General features: G+C 41.8%; 2 protein-coding genes across 2 annotated transcripts; both read right to left on the minus strand.

Moving 5' to 3' along the window:
- Window positions 1-11,885: 11,885 nt before the first annotated feature.
- MELLADRAFT_85497 (uncharacterized protein) lies at window positions 11,886-12,189 on the minus strand (the record flags this gene model as incomplete). Its single annotated transcript, XM_007409024.1, has 2 exons — window positions 11,886-11,977; window positions 12,036-12,189. The coding sequence occupies 2 exons, from the start codon at window positions 12,187-12,189 to the stop codon at window positions 11,886-11,888; spliced, it is 246 nt and encodes an 81-aa protein (XP_007409086.1).
- Window positions 12,190-15,958: 3,769 nt separating this feature from the next.
- On the minus strand, window positions 15,959-18,355 carry MELLADRAFT_85498 (uncharacterized protein; the record flags this gene model as incomplete). Its single annotated transcript, XM_007409023.1, has 8 exons — window positions 15,959-16,004; window positions 16,124-16,257; window positions 16,321-17,085; window positions 17,149-17,461; window positions 17,534-17,758; window positions 17,826-17,955; window positions 18,059-18,170; window positions 18,275-18,355. 8 exons carry the CDS (start codon window positions 18,353-18,355, stop codon window positions 15,959-15,961), a joined length of 1,806 nt encoding a protein of 601 aa, XP_007409085.1.
- Window positions 18,356-24,175: the final 5,820 nt, after the last annotated feature.

Here is a 24,175-nt window from a genome sequence, read left to right on the forward strand (position 1 = left end):
GGTAATTGATGATGGTATCAAGAAATAATGGGCGGTGAGTAGAGCTGTGTATAGCTGCGAAAAACTCAGATAAAGACGTGCAAAAAGCAAGTCGAGGGAAGCTGAAGGAGGAAAGAAAAGGAGGCAAGACAAGAAAAGCAAGCAAGAAATCACTGTCTTGGAAATGATGAAAAGTGCCAAGTACTTTTAGAGCGCGCGAAGATGGAAGTGGTATCGGAATCAGGGTTCAGCTAATGCTTGGGAAATATGGAAGAAGTGAGTTGAGAGATATGTGAAGGGCAATAAATAGGCTGTGACCTCAACAGTCCTTTATGTAGGCGCGAATGAGGTTTTCGTGCCTGAACATGCCTCAAGGGGAATGGTAGATACGTGAACACTGTCATGCAGACATAATTACTCCTCAGGTCCTTGATGGTTGTACCTGAGCTCATGAGGTATCAGTAACCCACTTGTCGTACTGAATCAGGTTCTAGGGACATAAAAACGAGGATGGGCTGGTTATGATGATGATCGATGAGTTAGTAGTTTTTCATCGAATGCCTCAAGAGTCAGGGAACTGGAGAAAGCGATCATTTTGATTGATGATGTAACTTCTATTTGAAAAGGCCCACACTCAGTGGTTCAATCGTAGTAGGCTCTGTTCTGCTCTGTTCCACTCCAGCAGGGTGCTAGAAATTAACAGTTGTCGTATTTGTCTAGCTGCAAAACTCTAGCGCTGCTGTTGGCGTTTTGGAGAGGTTGATATTCGTTGCAGTAGGAGTGGACTCATTGTTTCCATAGCTGATGAGAGTAAAAGAAACTCTTCACAAATCATGAAAATATGTTTTGTAGCCTGATGGCACATGCTGAGTATATACATATCTAGTATACCAATCCCAGTCGGATGCCAAAAAGCTTGCCGGACGCTGAAGGAACGGGATGTGAAGGTTGCAGAAAGGAGCTGGCGGGAGGTGCGAATGTGTCTTAAGATCTGTCACCAACACCGCACATCGCTCTTGGCTAACTTAACTAAGTCCCTTTTGGACAAACGAGTAATTGAAACTTTTTTGAAACTTTTAATGTAGATGAATACGTTTCCTGCATACAAACAACGGTTGACTTCCAGCGCACCCTGCGCGCCGCAGTCTGCGCATGCGCTGTGGCCAAGCGCCGGGGATTTTGAGAATTTTCCCCACTGCGCCTACCCCCAGCGTAGTGGGTTTTCTGATTTTGACCACTGCGCATTTTTGCACCACAGTGGCTATGGGATTGATCAAAACTGCGCCCCCTGCGCTACATTGCAACATTAAAGCAGAGTACAATATGTACATAAACAACGCTAAAGATATTGATACATTAGACAATTTTTGGGCCCCATCCATTATCCATTGGGCTAGAATCTTGTCCAATATTACCCCAATATCCTCCAAAACTCTATTACATAGGGAGAAAAATGAGAGTTGGGAAATGTCTCTTGATGTCTCCTCCTTCACTCACGCTCTCTTGCTCTTTCATGAGATCTTCCTCACCTCAAATTCCTCTCACTTTTGCTCGATAGACCACCACCTTCTGAATTATCAAATAAATCTCTAGCCACTATCTTTGTTTAGATATATCATATTATCTCAAAATGACTTTACGTAGACCCCTTTCTAAGAAATCAAAAGCTCCACTTTCAAAGAAACCCAAGTCTTCCACTTTGTCATCTCAGTCCAACCCCTTCACAAAGTCTGCAAAGCGTGCAAATACTAGTTTTCTTAATCAAACTCAATCACAAATTAATAATATAGCATCAGTTGTTGTAGTTGATGGAGACTCAGATGATGAAAATTTCGACCCCAACAAAGATAATCAGGAATTGGAAGTTGAGGAGGAAGAAGTTGAAGATGAAGAGCCAGGAGAGAATTCTTTCAATAGTACACCATCCCAAACCGATGGTAAACGAACTCGACAAGTGCCTAAAGCCTCAAAGTCCTCAACCTCAACCTTGACCAAAACCAAAACCAAAAGTGGGAAGAAAAAACATGTAAGTCTGATCGTTTCATTACAAATTCATCACATGACTGACTACTATATGGTACTATTAGACTTTATATAAACTTCCTGATAATATTGACCCCGACCAAGATTCAGAAATTGAGTTTCAAGGCGAAACCAAGTCTGGTGAACAGGGATTTGATTCAATTAATCTCTACTTTGGAAAGGAGCTTATACATGGACCAAAGCAAGTAAGTAGAAGTGTTTCAATTACGTGGTTGTCAAGAAATCTAATCTGACAAATCCTTTAGAAAGAAAACAAACCACCTAGGTGCCGTGAATGCTTGTGGTGTGGTAATGCATACACCGATGGCCGCAAAAGCCGTTGGAATCTTCTTGGCCATCGAGATGGTGATCTCAATCGCAATCACTGTAAACAACGCCACCGGGCAGTTGAGGCTGGGGCAAATCTCCCACCAACCTGGCAGGACAAGCAGGCGGAGTTAGCACGTGCCGAAGCTCAGGAAGAAGTTCAGAAGAATCACACACTTGATGGTTTCCTTGATCTACCAAAGTTCTCAGTTTCGTTACTCAACATCATATTAGTTCTATGGCTTCTTCGCAACTGCATTCCTTGGCTACGTATGGAAGATCCGTATCTTCAGGCTGCATTTGCGCTGTGCAATCCATCAGCCAAGCTATGGACGGCTTCGTGGGCAGCTCGGAAGGCGATGGACTACTTTGAGGAGTTCCACCACAAGCTGATCAAGACTCTTCAGGTGATAAGTTTTGCTCGATCTATATGATCACTTGATTGTGTAACTGATGTTGATCTTGTTTGGCTTTGACTTTGGCTTCGTTTCCCAGGATCTATCATCCAAAATCTGTGTAGTTCATGATGTTTGGACCACAAAGGGTGGAAAGCGAGCATTCATTGGTGTGGCTGTGTCATATATCGACAAAGATTTTCATTTTCATATGGTTCATTTGACCCTTAAGCTTGTAGCGTGGAATCATTATGGAGTTTTACTCGCACGCCCTGTAGGACGTTTCCTGATACGGCATGGACTACATAAAAAGATATGTTCTTTCCATTCTTTCATATCAATGATGTTTTTTTGACTCGATAAAAAGCTTACCTTGGTTTCGTGTCACACATGGTTGCTCAAACAACGGACTCAGGATCAAGCAATCCTCTTTTAGCCAAAGAATTAGAAAAGATGTTCAAGAATGCGGATGATCCTGTCTATTGGAACTCAAGTCGACCTCAGATACGATGTTATTGTCATAAATTGGCTCTCACAGTCAAGGCTGGATTGGACACGATTGGCTTTGGATCCGGCCAAACAAAACCCTCAGCCCCTTGTGGAAAGAGACTTCATTTACTCTTGCCTGATGACAGCTTACCACCCCCAAAGATAGTGCTCTCGGACGGTACTATACTCGAGGACAAGGACAACGAAGTTTCTGGCGCAGAGGATCTTACTGATGTGAATCCAATCACAGATTTAGCTCGTGATGAAGACGCCGAGAGCAATGAAGAAGATGAAGGCCCCGACTACAAAACACAAGATCCAGAAGCCGATCTTCTACCACGTGCTCTCACCAAGGTAAACCCCCTTTGATCTGTATCCCACCACTACATATGTTTGATAATGATTTGATCAATCATCTTTTCCTAGATTCGAAGGATCAACAAGTTGATCACATCAAGTGCTCCTCGTATCAATCATTTTCAGAACTCAGCACTCCAACTCTCTTATAAGGGCCCTGGACTGATCGGGGCTCATGGCCAGCGGTGGAACATCTGGTACGATGCCCAGTCGCGCTGTTGTGAAGCAAAGCAGGTAAGTACATAGTCGAATTCTACAAATGGAAATGTATTGATTATTTCATTGCTCTTCTCTGTTCCAATTGCCATCCTTAGGTTATCAATTTCATGATCACATCTGATCAAGAAGGGTATTACGAAGGGATCACTATATCTCCCGATGAGTGGAAGGCAGTCGAGGCACTGAACAGTGTTCTCGAGGTACACATCAAGTTTCTTTTGCTCCAAGTAGGGAATATTGACTTTGTATCTCTCTTGGTCAATGTGTAGATTTTTCTTCGTTCCACCAAGAAGATGGAAATAGACGGACCAACCGCGGGATCGGTGCTCTTCCAATACTCCACTGTAATCAGCTTATTGACCGCAAAGAAGACTGCGACACCTCATCCAAGCATCTCATCAATGATAACCACGATGACTAGCAAGCTGCGACTGTACCAAACCGAAGCGTTACACTGCGACCCCATCATATTGGCAACCATACTCAACCCGAACTTCCGTCTCACTTTCTTCACCAAACAGTATCCTGAATACGCCATGAATGCTGAACGACTTTTTCGTCAGACACTCAGATCCCTTGAAGAGCCACATGGCGAAGAGCAAGATGAAAATCTTGATTCTACACTTGGTCCGACTGAGGAGTCTGACCCATTTGAAGAGAAAGGTGCCTTCCATGCATCTGCGGGTCTGAAACTCTCTGTCGATGACGAGATTGACCTTTACATGTCTGGTAAATACCTTGTAAAGGCGATATATTGGAATGGTGGCGAGTAAGTCTTCCTTCTTCCTAATACACACACTTACTGGTACTCAATCAATCTATCTTCTCAGTTCAATCAAAAGAACTTCCCAAAGCTCGCTAGGCTTGCGAGAGACTATCTCTGTTGTGTTGGAACTTCTTGCGCTGTTGAGAGGACCTTCAGCACAGCAGCTCACATATGTACCACCAGTCGTGGTGGTCTAGTTTCACGAACAATCGAACGCGCGGTAGGCGTCTGTCAGTGGCTCAAGCATGGTTTTTATCCAGGTGGTGAAATTGGAAAAGCTGTTGTGGCTGTAGACAAACTGGTGAAGACTTTGAAAAAGAACAAGAAAGCCCAAGACTCGAGCAAATGAATGCTCGGCCATCTTTGGCCTCTTTCTGCTCTCATTCTTAATTGCTTTTGATCATTGTTTTATTTTCGTAACGTTCTTTAAAACCCTTTTAATCTTCTAATCGATTTAAACTTTTCAATGTTCCAATTCAAATCAAAAATGATCTTCTACGTACTCCGCTTCAAACTGTTCTATTCCGCTGTAAGCTCATCAGATTCGGAACTCCCAAAAATCTGATTGTCCCCATTTTACAATACCTCGCTCTACCTCGCTCTACCTCGCTCTTGTGAATCTTGGCCTACCTACCGCAGTTTTGAGGTTACTGCGCTGTGCTGAACTGCACCTTTGCCCACCGCTGGGGTTATCGTTTCTTTTGTCACTGCGCCCTCAGCGCTGCGCAGCGACAGAGCATGTTTTCAAAAGTTTGGACGCTACGCAGTTTAGCCCACTCTGCGCGGTTCTGCGCTGAAGTCAGGTGTTGATACAAATAGCCTCTGGACCCAAGAAAAGTCCTCTGCGCCTGATCATCCTACACACACACATTTTTTCAAATCCCTCCCTTACCGCCAGGAAAGCCATTAAAAACAGACATGAAGAACTGGTTTTTGTGTAACATTTCAGTGCGTTTGGTGTGAACTTTTGACAGGTTGGTCAGTTTTCTGCCTGATTTTGGTGGTTTTTGCAAACTTCACAATTGCATTGGAATGGGGTCTCATAGAGAGGAAACTGAACTGTGATAAGAGCACAATCCATGATGATTGAATGTGGTGCTCCTCAAAACTTCTGGTTTCTGGAGTGTAGTGCAGCAGTGTTCTTGAAAAATTGCTGTTGCATTAAGGCTGTTCCAAACTTTTGAAGACCTTTTGAAGTGTGGTATTTTTGTAAACTAAGCATTGATCATCTCCAAGTATTTGGATGTCAATCTTTGTGACTAATTAGAAAGGAACTTTGCTCTTCCAAGTATAATCCTGTAAGCTCTGTTGGTGTCTCAATCGGTTATGAACAAGACAATTTCAATTATCAAATTTATGACATCAAGAATTGAAAAATTTACATTACACCTCATGCAGCTTTTCAGTGTAGATACATTTCCATTTCTGAAGGGTGACTTAGCTGTTGATTCAGAAAAATCACAGGTTAGGTCTTGCTATTTTGATGATGAAGAAATGCTGGATGAGCCCACAGTTGAAATAAACTGTGGTAATGCCCTGTTGAGTCCTGATGAAATAGAAGACCCTCAACCTGATTTACTTTCAACTGACCAACCTTCCCAAATTATTACCAAAATCTCACCTCAAAGTCAACCAGATAAACAAACTTTATTAGTTCCAACCTCTGCATCACAATCTACTCAAACAAGACAATCAACTCAAAATCAATCTCAAGTCAACTATAAAGGAATTTGCAATGTAGCAACCTTTGAATGTTGTGAATTTATGTTGTATTTCTCCTGTTTACCTGAAGAGTGTCACTCTTCAACTACCCCAGTCCCTAATCCAAAGCCGTATGGCAAAGCCATGTTGGCAGGTGACTCCCCCAAATGGCATGAAGCATGTGACAAGGAACTGAATTCATCGCTCAAAAAGGAAGTGTGGGATCTTGTAGACCAACCCAAACACAAGTTGGTGATCTGTGAAATGTGGATAATTGCTCAAAAAGGAAGTGTGGAATCTTGTAGACCAACCCAAACACAAGTTGGTGATCTGTGAAATGTGGATAATTGCTCAAAAAGGAAGTGTGGAATCTTGTAGACCAACCCAAACACAAGTTGGTGATCTGTGAAATGTGGATATTTCAAAAGAAAGGAAAAAGTGAAGTTTTCTGGAATTACAAAGCACGACTTCTTGCCATAGGCAACACACAAGTTGAAGGAGTCAATTACGGTGAAAGCTTTGCACCCACCAATACCCGAACCGCATCGCACTATATGGCGATTGCGGAGCGATGTCGTAGCGTTTTTTGGGTGCGCCATGGGTTCCGCAATACATGGTGGAGATTCCGCACCGCACACCAGGGCCGGCCTTTCCCATAGCGGAGCATTTGCTGCGCAACCGGGACCAGGAGGTCTTTCTCCGCTATATAGCGGAGAAAACCAGTGGGGTACAGGGTATCACGCCAGACCACGCCACATCTACAACTAGGCGCAAAACAACTAGACTTTTTCTTTTAAAGAACACGATCACAATCAAACTCAAAAGATAAGTATTCGATTGCAGACACCAGGACTTGAAAGAAACACTTGACTAACTCCCTTCTTCAAAAGGGACCAAAACCTCAACTCGGACACTTTAATCAAAAAAAACTCAAAACACTCCACTCCTGATCCAACGATCAGATGAACACAATGATAATACTGAAATAACCCAAAAAATTCCACTCGATTGACCGACACACACAAACTCACACACGGACACACACAAAACTAACCACCTCTTTTCTTTCATCTCCAATCTCAATCTCACAAATTTCGCATTTTACTTCGATCGGAGTTTGTTCAATCACGGTAAGTTGTCTCTCTCCTCTCCTCCTGATCTTTTAATCACTAACTGTATCTCTTCCACTTACTCTCCACTATCTCATAGCTTTACTCGTTCAGATTTTGATTGTAGGGTACTTTATCATTATCTAAGTAAGTTTCTGATTGATCTTTTGTTTGTCTGTTCTTCTTACTGACTCATTTGATTTGTATCAATGTTAACTTCTTTGATTTTAATGCCTCTCTTTGTTTTTAGGTACTGTTAGGTCTGACCGATCACAATCGATCACGAGTTCATCTTCTTCTTGAGATTCATCTTCTTGATAAAGTGTAATTTCGATCATGGCATTTGAATTTTATGTAGAGAAGATGACAAAGAAAAAAAGGACAAATGATGTATTCCATCCTTTTGTGAAGTTCAAATATTCGATTTTAACATTTATTGTTTTGTTTCCTCTTATAGTTCCTTTTTGTTATGTTTATCTTTTGTTTTGTTTTTCTTTTTGAAATACCTTCAACCCATAGCGCCCTCTCATATAGCGCGCTATATAGCGCAAAAATGGCGGTACGTACCGCTTCGACATCGTGAGAATTTTTTTTTGTCTAAATAGTGCAGCCGGAGCGATCGGGCTCATAGCGCAGGCTGTGCACCACTATGGAAAACGGTGAAATTCCATAGCGTGTCGTAGCGGTTTGGGTGTTGCACCCACCAGAAAACCAGTGTCTTTTTTACTCATTGTGGCAATGGCTTCTCTCAATGGTTGGGATATCCATCAGATGGATGCGGTAATGGCTTTCCTCAATGGTATTCTTGACAATGAAATTTACTTGGAGCAACCAGAGGGGTATGTGATTCAAGGTCAGGAACACAAAGTGCTTAAACTCAGCAAGTCATTGTATGATCTCAAGAAATCACCTAAGATATGGCAGGATGATTGTCAAGATTATTTCATGAGCATAGGGTTCCTACAAAACCCAAATGATCATTGTATTTCTATTAGATCAGACAAAACAAATCAATTATTTATGGCTGTTTACGTGCATGTAGACAACATGGCTGTCACAGGAGATGATATATGTATTCAGGTTCAAGAAAGAGATCTCATCCAAGTGGGAAATGGAAGACCTGGGATTAGCTCAAACTGTTGTTGGAATTGAAATATCAAGAAAGAACTCACATGGTTAATCTCTCACTCAAAGTTGTTTTGCTGGTACAATCTTAGAAAGGTTCAACATGACAATGTCTAAACCGGCTTCTACTCCTCTTACCCCAAATCTTAAACTCTATTGTGAAATCAACAAAGAGGTCAAAAGTTTCTCTTTACTTTAAATAACTTACAGGAGCACTGTAGGGTCACTAATGTATTTGTCCCAGTGCACAAGCCAGACTCGTCTCATGCCACTGGTGTTCTCTCACAACACCTAGATCAACCAGCAATTCAGCACTGGAATGCCGCTCTTCAGGTCTTCCAATATTTAAATGGTACTGTCAACTTAGGAATAACTTACTGTGGAAACAACAACTCAAAAGTTTCAGGTCAGAAAAGCTTTGATTATATGATCTCTCACTGTGATTCCAAATGGGCAGGCAACAAGAGCACTTGAAGCTCTACCACAGGATACATCTTCATGTTGACTGGGGGCGCACTTTCCTGGAAAAGTTGACTACAACCAACAGTGGCTCTTTTGTCTACCAAGGCAAAATACCAAGCCATCACTGAGGCCGGTTGGGAACTCCTTTGGCCGTGTTGCATCATGGAAGGTTTTGGTTGCCAAAATCCTAATCCCACTGAGCTTCAGAGTGAAAATTTGGGAGCTATTCATCTCACCACCAAATCAATCTGTCATGGTTGTACAAAACATATTGAGATCCACTATCATTGGATTCAAGTGGTTGTAAATCCTGGTGATCTCTCCCTTAGTTACTTTCCAACTGGTGATATGGTGGCGGATCTGCCCACAAAACCCTTAGGTAGACAACAATTCATCAAACTGTGCAGTAAGTTAGGTCTCAAGTATCCTTATTTGTCTTGAGGGGGTGTGTTGGAGTAAATTGTGTTCATGGATAAGTCAAAACAAATAAGGCTTAAGTATCAGAAGTGTGTTACATGTGATTGGGTGAAATGAATTGATTGAAAGATTTGGATTGAACAATATCAAAAGTGTGTGGACAAGTTAGAAGGAATGACCAGATTGGGTTGATGAATCAGGAGGAATTAAATTAAGGGAGGTTCATGTTATTTTGTATTGAAAATTCACCTGGGTTGTTTTTCTCATATAATCATCCCTCTCTTCACATTTGGAATCTTTTTCCCTCATTGAGGAAAAAGATTCTGAACATGAGTTATTACCGGTACCCTGCTCTCATCTGTTATTGTGTTGAGAACCGTGCTCAAGCTTTATTCACTGTCTGCATTGATATTTCACTGCCAGCATTAAATAGGTTCCCTGGTTGGAACATGACCTAGGCTGGGAATATCATTGAGAGAAGAATGGAGAATCAAATCATCTTGCACTGCACATCTGAGCCATAAAGCATACACTACATATGTGCAAACATCTGAGTAAATCCTTAGCTATCAGCTACATACAGGTCTGCTCAGTTATCTGCTCATCTAGAAAAGAAAATCATGTGTAATACATGCTGTAACTTTGTTCAGATTGAGACACACATTTCAAAATATTGACTACATATATCACAATGGCTACTCAGGAAATATTCATGGAACTGTGTAACAGTAGCAGGATGGGAATCTGATCACTAGGACCCATATTCCCATCTGGGAACCTCTTTAATGCTGGCAGTGATTTCCTTTGTTTGTTCTCTTTGTTATTCACTCTGTTATGTTTCACTCTGAGTAGTTCTTTCATCTCAAAATCCTCCCTGTTCCTTCAGGTTTGTCAAGTTTAGAACTTGCTCTCTTTTATTTTTGTCAGTGGTAGGTCTTGTCAACACTAGAGCTGATCATAGTTATCAACCTTTACAAAGGTTCTCTGTGTCAGATTCTCAGTGTTGTGCTTAAAGATCTTTGTTTTCCTACATGTTTTATGTGTTGTTTTGGCTGTTTTGTAATGTAGTGGTGAAGTGGGGGTAGTCCATGCTTCAATTCTCATTGTGATTTGAAATCAAGTGAAGATGATTTCAGGCATGGTTATTTATCAAATAAATTCTTGAAAATCAATCTACTTGAAGTCCCAAAGGGTTTTCTCTTTTTGAGTGATAAGAACTTTTGATTTTTTTACCGTAATTGGGTGGCTGTAAAGTTGTATTTCCATGACTGAGATGCTGATTTCACAAATTTTCTTTTTTTACAGAGTGCAAAGGTTGGAAGAGGACATCCGTAAAATTCATGATGTGGTCAACCAAAGGCAATTTTGCATGATTTGTTTTTTCAGAGTGTCAAAGTCATAAAAAAAGCATGTGGCAGGTTTTTTATAGAAAACTTTTGGTAGGCACATTAGACTAATCATTAGTAGCATGAGGCACAACCACCACATCAGAAGAGATGACATCACATATTGCATCTTGATACATAGTGAATAACTCTATTCCATATTGAAGATAGAGAGGTGTTGGATAGATCAACACATTGTAAACATGAAGGAGGAAACTCATTGGGAAACAGAATAAGAAACTGATGAAATACTTTGCATATGGGACACACAACACATGTAGAAAGACTTTGCATCATGATGTAATGAACCTTTGTTGCACAAAATAGGTGTAGAAAGAGAAGCATTGTAAACTGGACACTTTCCTGTTGCTTCAAGTGCATAAGATGAAAGTTTTGTTGTTAGATGTACAAAGAAATCATTTGAGGAAAAAAGAATGAAAAGCATCAGCTAGATTGATTTCACACTGAATAGGTGAACAAAAAGAAATGTAAAATCCCTGTGGTTCACCCCAGAGAACTTTTATGGGCCAAAAAAAGAATATAAATAGAGCACAGGTTTAGAGGGCAGATTCAGCTCCACAAGCCATCTTGTGACTACACCATAGAAAGGGAGTCAAAGCCAAGCTCTAGCCTACCTAAATCTTTTATCTTCTTGCCAAAAGGCTGAAACTCTTTTACAAGTTTCAGTGCTTCTGGGGGGGACCCCAGATTTAGCCGTAGGAAATGAGTGATTACAACCACTGGCACGCACCAAGACCCCAAAAAGTTACTATTCAAAGGTTCTCCTTGTTATGGATTCAAAAATTTCCATAAACTGGTACAAAAGTTCAAAGGTCCTAGTGGTCCCAGCAATCTCAATCAGAGAAGAGTCAAGGATTCAAAATCTATTCAAACCCAATACCAGTGATGATCTTTTCATCTTATGGTTTGTATCTTCAATTGTTTCACTTATCAGGCCATCATTAGCTGTGTGTATCTTTGGGGGAACACTTACACAAGCACATACTAAATCTTTACTCCTTCATTAATTTTTATCTTAAAGAACTTAGCGCTTATACCATATATCATAACATTCAACTTTTTTTCTCAAAGTTTTCTTGCTAAATACAACTGTATAGACCATAATGTTTTGTTACAGTAGCTCAGAGCTGCTGCTAGATGACAAGTGATCATCATTGAATCTTACCCAAGCGGATTGTACCAGTGCAGCACGAGGTACAAAAGCTAAAAAAACGATTGAAAGTTTTCATAAAACAAAAATAATAGGATAAGGAAGACTTACCATCAACTCTTCCAGTGGCTTGATCATCAAACCTTACACCAAGAGCAATGATCACATCCGCATCTTGCATAGCCAAATTAGCATAAGCAGATCCATGCATACCCAACATATGTAGAAACTTGAGATCCTCTTCATCAAATGCACCCATCCCCATCAAATTAGTGGCTACAGGAATATTCCATCAACACCCAAACCAATCAGGTGTGGATGTCGGTATCGGATTGGTTTTGTGTTGCCAACCCAACACCAAATCATTGGTTTTTCCCATGTCGGTTCAGCCAACCCAATATGAGGAGTGAGGATTTTCCATATCGGGTATTGGCAACACAATATAGGATGGAGACAATTTGCCTTTTCCTTGCTTGAAAAGCCTTGCAACCAATCTTTAACTACGGTATCAGCACATATTGCTTCAGCAACACGATATGGCCAACCAGATTTTTCCTTGACTAGTAAAGACAGTCTGATGCTCTTAAAGTCTTCCAAAAATTGCAGTTTGTCATTGACCTGGTCAGCACTATCAGACATTGAACAAAGGCCATCTGGACCTTTCTTCCAACATCTATCTGCCAATTGAAACCCCCAATTTCTTGATTGTTTGTTTATAAAGGAGCGCTGGTACTCAGAGATCAGTCAAACAGCTGAACAAAGTCAGAAATCATTAATTTTTTTCAAGCCTCTTGGTGTGTGCACTTTGTTGCGCTACCCGGGAACGAACATAGTGTTAGATGTTTGTCCACATTTAGATACAGACTTTTGGCTGTATCTGGGACCAATATCTCTATTTGCCCCTCCTCCATTAACTTCTGATGACCTTTCTCAATCTTTATTCAACCACACACCTTTTTGAATTCACCTTTTTCAATACTCACTGCTTTGCTCAGATGTCCTCAAAATCTCATCCATTCTGTCTAGTTTTCCATCTACTAGTTTTGATTGCAAGTTCCCTTGTTTTCAAGTCTTCTCTTTCCTCAAGTCTGTTATTCAATCAGTTTTTCACTTGCTCAACTTTTTTTATGTCCTTTCCTATTCATTGTAAGAGCTTTTGATTTTGGGTGTAGTCATGAGGATCAAGCGGGCTCAAAATGGGTTGTCAATAACACATGATTTGATTGAAACTGATGTGGTGCAAGGACATCACAACTTGGTAATTACGGAAAGTGGTGTAGAAGTGAGCAAACAAGGAAGGTCTGGAAGACGGTTTTGAAATATTTAGTCAAATAAAAACAATATATACAAGTTGAAAGTGCAATCACCAAACAGCAATCTGATCATTATGAGGTCAACAGAAGTCATTTGACCTCTTTTAGTTTGCTGTTTTGTGATCTGTATATGCAATTTACAACTATCTCAATGTGCTTCTTGAAATATGGGCAAACCAAAATTTGGTTTTCAGGTCAGATAATATCTGAAAACAATTGGAAGGTGCCCTACGTTTGGCAGATCCAAGTGCACTCATTCAAGAATTGCAATATTTATGCACTTGTGATAGCACTGTGCCTGTGGAGGGTGCCCTAGATGTCCTGGGCCCTTAATAATACAGATGCAAGCCTTTGTACACCACGGGGTAAGTTTTTGTTGGAATACCAGCAAAAAGTTAGTCGTGTCAAAATCTGGCTGAACACTTGCCAAAATCCCAGTGTTTTACCAGATTTCGGCTGGTACAGCTATACCAGCTGATTTCCGGTCAAAAGCTGGGATTTTGGCCAGATTTTGGCTGGTAGGCCGTCAAGATGTCAACCAGTCTTTTGGCGAGCAGAAGACGGTAAGAGGAAATGTCTTCAAGGAACGTGAAACCGGAGGTTGTGAAGTTAAGGTCCGGTTTTCACAATTGCCTCCATAGACGTGGTTGTAGCCTCCCCTTTTTTATTCTGACAGCGAGAGAGCTCCCAGAATCCATTCTTTGGTCTGAGAGCTCCTCCACATCTTCCTCAACATTGATGCCTTAACCCACCAGGGGTGGATCACGTGGCTATGGGAGGGAACAAAAAGGTTCCCTCAATCAGCTCCCCGATGATTGGCAGATAAACTTTGCTTGGAAACATCTCCTTGGAAAAGGTCTGTAAGCCGCCAGATGGCTTGTCTAACAGCGGTAAGGCGATCTAGCCATTTAGGGGATACAAAGTAGAAAGCCGGGCACGTGCCCGGGCATGTGCCCACAAGTCCAGATCCCAATTTTACAGCCAAAATTTGGGATGTGGACTTCCGGGCACATGCCCGGCTACGTGTCCACAAGTCCAGATCCCAATTTTACAGCCAAAATTTGAGATCTGGACTTGTGGGCACATGCCCGGCTTTCTACTTTGTATCTCCTAATTGGACCACCGCGCCACTGATCATCTGGCGGCGAGCATCCACCACCAGGCAAATCTTGCCGTACGGCGGTATTCCATGGCCGCCAAACAATGGTACGGATCACCCCGTGGTGTAGGATCACCCCGTAGTGTACTTGTTTCAGCCCCAGGTGTATGGGATAGTCCACACAGGCACTGTGTATATCTCTTATTTCAACACCTAGGTGTCATGCTGAATAGATCAGATTTGCCATGTTGATCTAGGAAAATGATAGGTGGTACCCAAAGGCACAATGGTACCACCACTTTCCATGACATAATGGAGATATTATTCTTGGGGCATTCCTGAGAAATTATACCCATACCAAGGATACTATTGAGAAAATGTAAATTTGTGAAAATTTTAATCCTTTTTCCACACGTAGTTTCCTCTCAGGTTTCCTGAATATCTCACTGTGTTGGATTATGATACTCAGTCATCCTGTTTCTCTCACTCCTTTGTGTTATTCTAGCCCGCCCTCCGCCGTTGGGAGGTAGTGAGTGTTTATAGTACGTTTGGTCTCTAGTTAGTTTTCTTTTGGGTTTCTACTAATTTTATATTGGGCTGGTCAAAAGTGCAAATGACCCTAGTAAGTAGTCAAAGATCATTCACATAGGAAATATTGTAGTGTAGAGGGGTTCTGCCTAGCCCACTGTGCAGAGCTCCCCCATATACGGTTGCAGGTGGTCCTACCTTCCCCTGCTCTTTTGGGCAGCTCCCCAAGAAACCAATCCCTCTCTTAACAGGGGAAATTATGGTTTACCTAGGGCACACCAGCTCAGGCAGAATACACTATACAGAACATCTGCAATGATAAAAACCATACATCTACCTGACCACATCTACAATCAGATATTGTAAGACTTGAGAATGGATGAATCTGGCAATCATCCATCTGCTGTTTTGTTGTGAAATTACTACATCCATCAGAAAAAGCGAGTTTATAGGCATAACCTATTGGAAAACGTTGACATCAAGCAACCAACTAGCGGCAAGAATGATAAGCGATCATGGGACACAAAAACTTAGGATGATTTCCTGAAGAACATTGAAGTGATTAATTTAAAAGCATATATTGATAAATTTCTATTCCACAAAATTTAAACCAGAAAAATCATTAGACAACAGACAATACAAAACAAGAAATGCATCAAATCCACCCAAAAAAAAATCTTATCTCATACACACGTGTAACAGAAAAATTATTCAGGAAAGCCCATTTTTTTTATTATGGCAAAAGGTATTAAGGTATTGAAAAAAAGATTTGTGATTGAAGATTATTTGTTATGTCTACTATCTTTCCTCGAGATGATGATTTGTTTCCTGGTGAACTCAAAGAGACCTGGCCCCATACAGCTCGACAGAAACGTTTACGAGGTAAGGTATGATTATGGAAGAGGTTACGCAAGAGAAGTGTACGGTACAATGGATTGAACAGCTGATGAAGCTGATGCTATCAATCCACGACGCTCGTAAAATGCCATGGTGTGAAGGATAGGTGCCTGGACGTGAATGAGTTCGGTATACATCGATCTGCTCTCGTTGGTCTGATTCTTGACGTTTAGAAGCCAGCCAGACTAAGCTGCAACTCAGTGTGAGTTTCGAGTTGCCTGTCGAAAGGTCCATTCGATGAAACTAAGAGAGATAAAAAAGGGTTGAACCAAAAAGGAGGTGGGCAAGGAAGAGTAGAAGAAGAAAGAGATGTCAGCCATGAAAAGGTCAGATCCGTGTCAATGAGAACAAGAATTGCTCACATGAAAATCACCGCATCGACCCAACCTGAAGACATGATCAGCCATTTGGATATCGCATTCACGTATGGATTGGGATGCATGTGGCCCATCTCGAGTACCAATCGGGCCAATGAGACAGAGAGCAAGACGGTATACTGTCATAATTTCGTTGAGTGTCAGTCTCAAACCTCTGAATGTGCGAGGGCATGATTACTCACAGCCGCTGGGTAGAGAAGCATCAACATGCTTGCCCGTCTATTTAGCTCTTGCCCACTGAGTCGTTTAATGTTGTTCGAGAATGGGATCAACGTCGTTGGATGTGAGCGCTGGATTCGTTCAATCGGAAGGGGCTCGATAATAACCGCTCTTGGAACCCGCACCGGTTTGAAGGTTTCCTTGACCTCTTTGGTGAGTGCACTTGAAGCATTGCTTTGTGTGTAACTGAACCAATTCCAGGATCTCTGCGCTTTACACAATCCTGGTCTTAAAGGCGGTTTCTGGTTTACGTCTTCTGAAGCTGGAGTTGTGGTTGCACTCCCTTCTGAGCTTGGTGAGACCACAGGTTCCTCCGGTGCGATGTCTGGTGGGCCCGTCGGACCTGACACAAACGGCTGACGCGTGAATGGGAGCTGTGTGGGGACTGTTGATGTTGGACCGGCTAGAATGGAATAATTGCCAAAGACCGAATTTGATATTGGTGCTGGCTCAGTCGAAGGATCTTCAACATTGGTAGAATTCGATGGCTGTGATCCTAGCCCGACTGAAGAGATCTCGCTTTGCGATGAAGTTGAGGTGGTTTGGAATGGCGGAGGTGCGGATAGAGTGAAAAGCGGGAATGGGTTATTAATGTCAGGTTTGATAGATACACCAACGGTTGAACTGGTGCAGGAGGGCGGAACAGATTGAGGTGGAAGGATAGAAGATGTGTTAGGCTCCAGGCATGCTGTTTGAGGATCCTTGCAGCCACTAGCGGGAGTGGCAGCCTTGCCAGAGGAATTCAGCCAAGACCCGTCAGAATAGCGAGGAAGGGGACACAGTGGCCGCACGAGAGCGTTTTCTCTTCCGGGACCAGCTTGAGGCAACGGCGCTTCGGTCATAACGATTGGTTCGACAAGAGCTGTTTCCGAGTCCTTTGACACTTTGCGTCCTGATGCGGTGCTGACACTAAGCGAACGAGCCTTATCGATCAAGACTTGTACCGATCCCCTTCTTGATTTAGGATGTGCACCGGGTAAATCCTGTTCAATGACAGAGTCTAAGCGAGTACGTGGACAGGAAACTACTGCAAAAGAATCTTGTCTACGAAAGAAGAAGAACAGCCGCAAGTAGAGAACGATCGTCACAAAAGAAACAACCACACTATATAACCACATAGGTTCTATATGTCAGTTTCCAATCTCACTTACTCGTTCAACGTTTGTAAAGACTCACCGTGGGAGAAATAGGGAAAGTTGGCCATAAAGCTCGCCGTGAACGCCATAAAAACAGAAGCCCTCGAGGTCTTCCATTGGGTTCAAGTAGATCCCAATTCCAGATATTATGCATCCAGCCAACCAGACCAACCCAAACAGGATAGGAAAAGTCCATGGTCTAGCAAGAAGCGCGGCAAAAATTGACATGGGCCGAATCAACAATGTGTAGGTCACGACGGCAATGCTATACATAAGAACACTCATCAGTAAAGCAGAACTGCTTTGCGAGGATGGAACATGGAAAGACTTACCCCACTGTCCAGAATGAGCTTGTCAACACTGTGGCCTCATAGAAAAACCCATCCGCTTGACATAATGGACTTGCTCTATCGAGTTCACCCCCCCGTAACAGATGAATTGAAGGTATCAAGACAGACAAGGCTATTTAAATTGAAGACGAAGACAGATAACCGGAATTAGCCGTCGATTGAGTATGATCAGGTAAACATGGCTCATGAAGTGAACTATAAGAAATGTAAGTGACCTGTGCTGATGTCGGATATTCCTAGTCCCAAAATCAATTTATGCCGAACTTTTTGTCTCCATTGGGGAATAAATATGAAGGGCAAGATCATAGTCACACCACCAAGTGCTGACTGATCATCGGAAAAGAAGCGTCAGATCATCTTCTGTAAGCAATGATAAGGTAAAGTGGCAAGAAATGAACATGAAAGCGGATAAGGATAAAGACAATACGTACTAGGGCGGTGATGACAGTGTTGATCATGTAGATATGCTTGAGTCCGAATGTGACGGCATCTGCTGTTTGATCACTGTGCATGATTTCCAACAAGGGTACAGACAGATGATCTTGAGACATAGTGTTGAAGTATTGATCCCGACTTCGAAAGTAACAGCAAGGAGGCCCTGCCAATCGTGAATGACCACCGGTCGTTGATAGTTTCAAAGGAGCGTGACACAGAAAACCCAAAAGACGAGAGATCTGACAGAGACAGCGAATAAATTAAGGATGAGTGAAGGATAGAATGGGAAGTCGATCCGATCTGGAGGGAAGACTCATAGTAATAGCTTTCTGCTTCTTTGAATCTGAAGATCGGGGATTTCAACCTCAACCGGATGGCGCCTCTTCTCTGGCACTTCTCATCCAGGCCGACAATCAATATGGCTTGATCTTCTCTTAGACCTGGAGAGACGGTTCAACCCCAGCAGGGGCCTGAAGGAGGAGATGGCTAGTTAACTCTGAGTATACCCACGGCCAAGTGGATGAATGGCTGATCAACATACTTGCCACCTCTTGCCACCCTTGTGGGTAACTGGAAACAATCTTGACCGTCTTGATGGTGTTTAAATCCAGTCCCTCTTTGACTTATTAGCCACTTCTCTTCTGACTTTGGAGAAGTGGCCCATCGAAAAAATGTCTTCGGGATGCACAAGATTGACCCAACGGATCTGCCTCCGTACGAATCATCGGTCATCAAGTCGGCTAGATGATTGGCAACACCATTTTGCTTACGTTGGATTACGGCATGAGCGGTACTGTCTGAGGACAAAAATCTAGTCCGTGCAGGCCCATGTAGTTCTGCACCTTTGAGTGAGAGCGAGCTCAAACCACGCCGAGGTACGGGCATGGCTGACCGGGTATCGCGCATTCGGTGGTAGTGGTAAGACGCTCATGGTCTGGTTCGAAGATGTTTCACATGGCCGTCGCAAAAGTCGTACGTGAATAAGTACGTTGAAGGTTTTGATTCATCAATTGGCTCTAAAGTGCCGCTTCACTTGAGTCACGTCGTCAAAATCCACAAAAATGACCTTCCTGACCCGAAATAAGCCCCAGTGACCAGGTGCCGACCCTGGACAATGTCCAGCCCCGTGGCAATCCTCAATCTCATCGAGGATCCCGTTGATCTTATCAGAGCATCCGCACTCGTGCGGTAAGTCGGGTGCGGTAAGGTTAAATTTACCGCAAACGCGGGGTCTTTTCCACACCGGTGAAAAATTAGCCCCGCGGTAGTTAATTTTCGGTCATTTTGCGTTAGCGAATCGGTAAATTTACCAATTGGCTAACGCATGCGGTATCACACATCACGACTTGTTCCCGGCAACTCGACTCCAAAAACAAAACTCAACCAGACCTCCAACACCAAAGTCAACAACCAATATCTCCTTTTCACCACTCACACACGATGAATTCCAAGCCTTACAGTTGCATGAATCAACTCGAGAACGTTCGACACCGATCGATGTCTTCAATTGAAATAAGTCAATCAACCATCTTGAACTCGACTCCAAACCATTCAGATGAAAATGAAAGATGTCTAGATTCATATAGCTATGTAGAGGTCAATATTTAAGAAAATCAACATTAAAAGACCAATCATTGGAGGACTTTTAGGATCAAGTGATACAAATTAAAAATTGAAGTTTGGATTTTTATTTCCTAGTTTTAAATTCTTTAAATCTTTTACAAGATCATTATGTGTATTCAGACTCATTAAAAGCTTTCTCGATGTAGTAAAGCCTTTGTTTTTTAATTGGAATTCATGTATTAAGATCTGAACAAACTCATGTTAAATTTGTAATTTTAAATTAAGATCTATCGATCGAGTAGATGAACAGGATGATATCGGGTCTTCATGTGTAGATGGAGTATTAGTATCTTAGTGCAAAGAAGAGAACAGTGCCTCTATCACATGAAAACTGGCCATGAAAGCAGGTGATGTGTACTCAAAAAATTAAAACTTTACCTTACTGCACAACCGGTGCGGAGTACATGCACTATCTGTAAAGTTATAAAAGTTACAGCGCTGCTAATGCAAACGAGTGCGAAATTTGGTTGAGTTAAGTAACTTTTTACTTAATGTTGTGTTTGTTACCGCACGTGACCAAATTAACAACCGCAAACGAGTGCGGATGCTCTCAGCACGTTATTTTGTTGATATTCAAAACTTTTGTAAGGATTGAGAGATGAAAACGCGAGAATGATGAATTAATCAAGTACAGTGGGTCTCATCAAAGCCCAACTACCCCGCGCCCGCAAAGCAAAACTTCAAGTTCGAGATGAATTATACACACCTCATAATTACATAGCACACATTTTAATAAGCTTAATGGGCTCGGGGGACCTATCTCATTCTAATCCTATGAGGATGGACGCGTGCGAGGCAAAAAAAAATTTTTTTAGACATTTGGGCAATATTTCAAACCGAGCACATTTAAACACATCCTTAGGCTTACTATATGGGTACCAGAGGGTAATATATGGCTTTAAACTTGGTAAAAGTGGGTTCCCAAAGCGGAATCCAACCCCAGATCAGTCAAATCGCACGGTGAAAATGACTTTTTTCACTGATTTTCGAGGTCCTCAGAGGCCAAAATTTTGAACCCCCCCTACGGGGGGGTAGTTGGGCTTTGATGAGACCCACTGTATCTGAACCACTGCCAGCATTAAAGAGGTTCCCAGATGGGAATCTGGGTCCTAGTGATCAGATTCCCATCCTGCTACTGTTACACAGTTCCATGAATATTTCCTGAGTAGCCATTGTGATATATGTAGTCAATATTTTGAAATGTGTGTCTCAATCTGAGCAAAGTTACAGCATGTATTACACATGATTTTCTTATCTAGATGGGCAGACAAATGAGCGGACCTGTATGTAGCTGATAGCTAAGGATTTACTCAGAAGTTTGCACATATGTAGTGTATGCTTTATGGCTCAGATGTGCAGTTCAAGATGATTTGATGCTCCATTCTTCTCTCAATGATATTCCCAGCCTAGGTCATGTTCCGACCAGGGAACCTATTTAATGCTGGCAGTGAACATCTTGTTCAAGTAAGTTGGACATTGACAAAAATGCAGTGAATGTTCAAATTCTTGCCGGACATCCAGCTAAATTGTCTCAATGAGTGAATTCCAAGTAAGGTATGCTATGTTTATGAGCTGAAAGAGATGAAGTACCTTCAAGTTCTAGGAATACCAACAGTTTTTAAGAGAAAGATAAGGGAAATAGAAGGATCACTGCAATGAAATTGTCAAAGAAAATGAATCCATTCAATTCATATACGTTGTATTCCTGTGGAGTTTGTTTTTGTCATGAGGTGAGAAGATAGTGTGTCTGGTCTGAAGTTGCCTTGTTGTATGATCTTGCGAAAATGTTGAGCTGAATATGAACCAAATGGCCCTTGTTTCCATGATTCAAGAGTGGATCCGACTGCGGCCTGGACCGTGACAGGAATGTGAACCCAAGATATTGGTTGCTTGGAATTAGCAAAAGCGTCAAGGAGTTGCTGAATGATTGATTGAATTTTCTCCAAAGCATAAGCAGGCATAACTTGAGTCACGTAAAAATATGATGCTGTGGTGAGTAACTCGGTGATATCACAGGCAGGTTGTTTTCCTAACGTATACTTCTTTTGATTAGCGAGTCGCATGTTGAGAGAGATGTCGTCCAAGAGTAAGAATAAGATCAAGCCGCGTGCCAACATGGCCGGTTTGATATCCAAGATAGTAAAATGAAGCCTTTGATCAGACTGGTCAGATGGAGGACCACTGAATTGATAATCTATCATAGTTTGCAGCATGTTACGAGCGTCGCCAATCCCACAGAACATAAAGGATACAACTGGAGCGTTCTTTGTCGTGCACTTCAGTGTTTGGCCGTACAGAGACTTTGGAGCATCATGTCCATAAGCAAAGTAGGCCCTAAAGTTAGTTAATAGAGGTCTGTATCGTGGTAAACGGAAGATGGCCTTTCGGAGTGATTATTTGGCAACAGAATTGTCAGGATCAGACTGGTAACGCCTGGCCTTGCTAAGACGAGTGAGCAGTTTTTGTTTTTGAGGATCGTCATCAGCCTCTTTCTCAAGTAGAGCTAGAGCCTTGATAGAAAATTGTATGCTTTTCTCATAATCTCCCAGCTGAAAGGTGGCAGCGGATAGATTGGACAGGGGAGTGGGGTCCGAAGGAACAAGTGCAGCAGCTACTTTTTAAGCTATAATGGCTGTTGAAAAGTTTGTACATATATCATCAGTATGTACCTCTTCCATAAGAAAAACAAAAAGAAGTGCACCGGAATCGCGTAGAGATGTTGTGAGTCGTACCCTTATGAAACTGCAAGGCTTTGTAGAAAGTGTTACCTCGTAGTCTAGCATCTTCTGCCCTTTCAGCGTTGGACGACATTTTCGACAAATCCTGAAGTGGTTCAGGACTACGGTGTACGTTTTAGACTCATACCAACATATAAACATGACATGGGTTACACATGTAATTTTTCCATGTCATGTTTTGTCAAAATTCATCCCTGAGCCAAAAACCGTACGACATGACTCATACCAACACACATTGACATGGATTTTTGTTTTCCAAATCCTGTGTCGTAATGTGAGTCATGGCAGATGATCTGACGGCCAACAAGTGTCATACCGACAAACAACATGACACCATATCACATCTAATAGCTTTGCCTGATTCACCACTGGAGTGTTAAATCACATTGTGCTAAACAGCATTCAGCCAAACTGTAGTTCATATTTGAAATTTGAAATCCAAAAGAAAGTTCTTAAACCAAGCTCTGGTCTAAAGTACCTTTTAAATCATCAACCCTTCCCACCTACCAACTCCAACATTCCATCTTTCACTTTTGTTTCTTTGGGTAAGTATTTCAACTCCTTCTATCTTTGCAGTACTCACAATATTCAACTTGGAACTTATTGATTTGCCATCAAAAGTACCTTTCTTTTGTGTTCAATTAATGAACTGTTCTCTTGATCAGGTTTAGATTCCATTCCTCTTCCCAGTCCCACCCCCTTTCAATCCATTTCTTATTTCCTAGGAAACAAGTCTTCAACATTTTACTAATGATTACTTTGACATTGGTTTAATGTTTTTTAGTGATTAGGCACGAAATTGATCTTATCTTCAATTGATCCTTTCCATTTGATTGAATCATAATCAATCATTTTTCCCCTCCAATTCAATCAAAACAATCGTTTCAATCCAAATCAATCAAGATTGATCATCTCCATCTGATTCAATCAAGATCGATCGTCTCCATCTGATCCAATCAAGATTGATCTTCTTCATCTGATTCACCTGAAATCAATCATATCAACAGTTCATCATGGAATCTTTCATTTGTAATCAAAATAAGCAATCTCATCTAATTCAACTCAAAACAAACCATTTCAACTTCTTGAAAGTAATTCAACTTGCTGATTTTTAGATTTGTCTATTTAAAACATGGTAATGATGTGAGATGAAACTTACTTTTTTTTCCATGATGGTCAGATAGCAGTCTACACAGAAGTCTCACAGGCCAATTTGATAGGGGATAGAATTGTATCTTGCATGTTCATTCTTCACTATGTGAATGCGGAACTACTTGATGTCACCAATGCTATTCCTCTATCAAATTGGTTTTGGATCATGATGATCTATGGTCACTGCTGAGGTTCAACTGTACTTGTCCTCCCCAAGGCTGGGTTGGCTTCACGCACCAGATTCTTGTGGGTAGGGTTTGACGCAGAACTTATGCAAGCCTAGTCATCATTATCCAAGTGTGGGATGGACACTGAAAGTGGGTTGCTGTCTGACCATAAGGAATCTTTAACTGATATTCTTTTAATTGGTTTGGTATTAGTGGT

Source organism: Melampsora larici-populina, assembly GCF_000204055.1.
Source record: "Melampsora larici-populina 98AG31 unplaced genomic scaffold MELLAscaffold_14, whole genome shotgun sequence".
Taxonomy (NCBI): domain Eukaryota; kingdom Fungi; phylum Basidiomycota; class Pucciniomycetes; order Pucciniales; family Melampsoraceae; genus Melampsora; species Melampsora laricis-populina.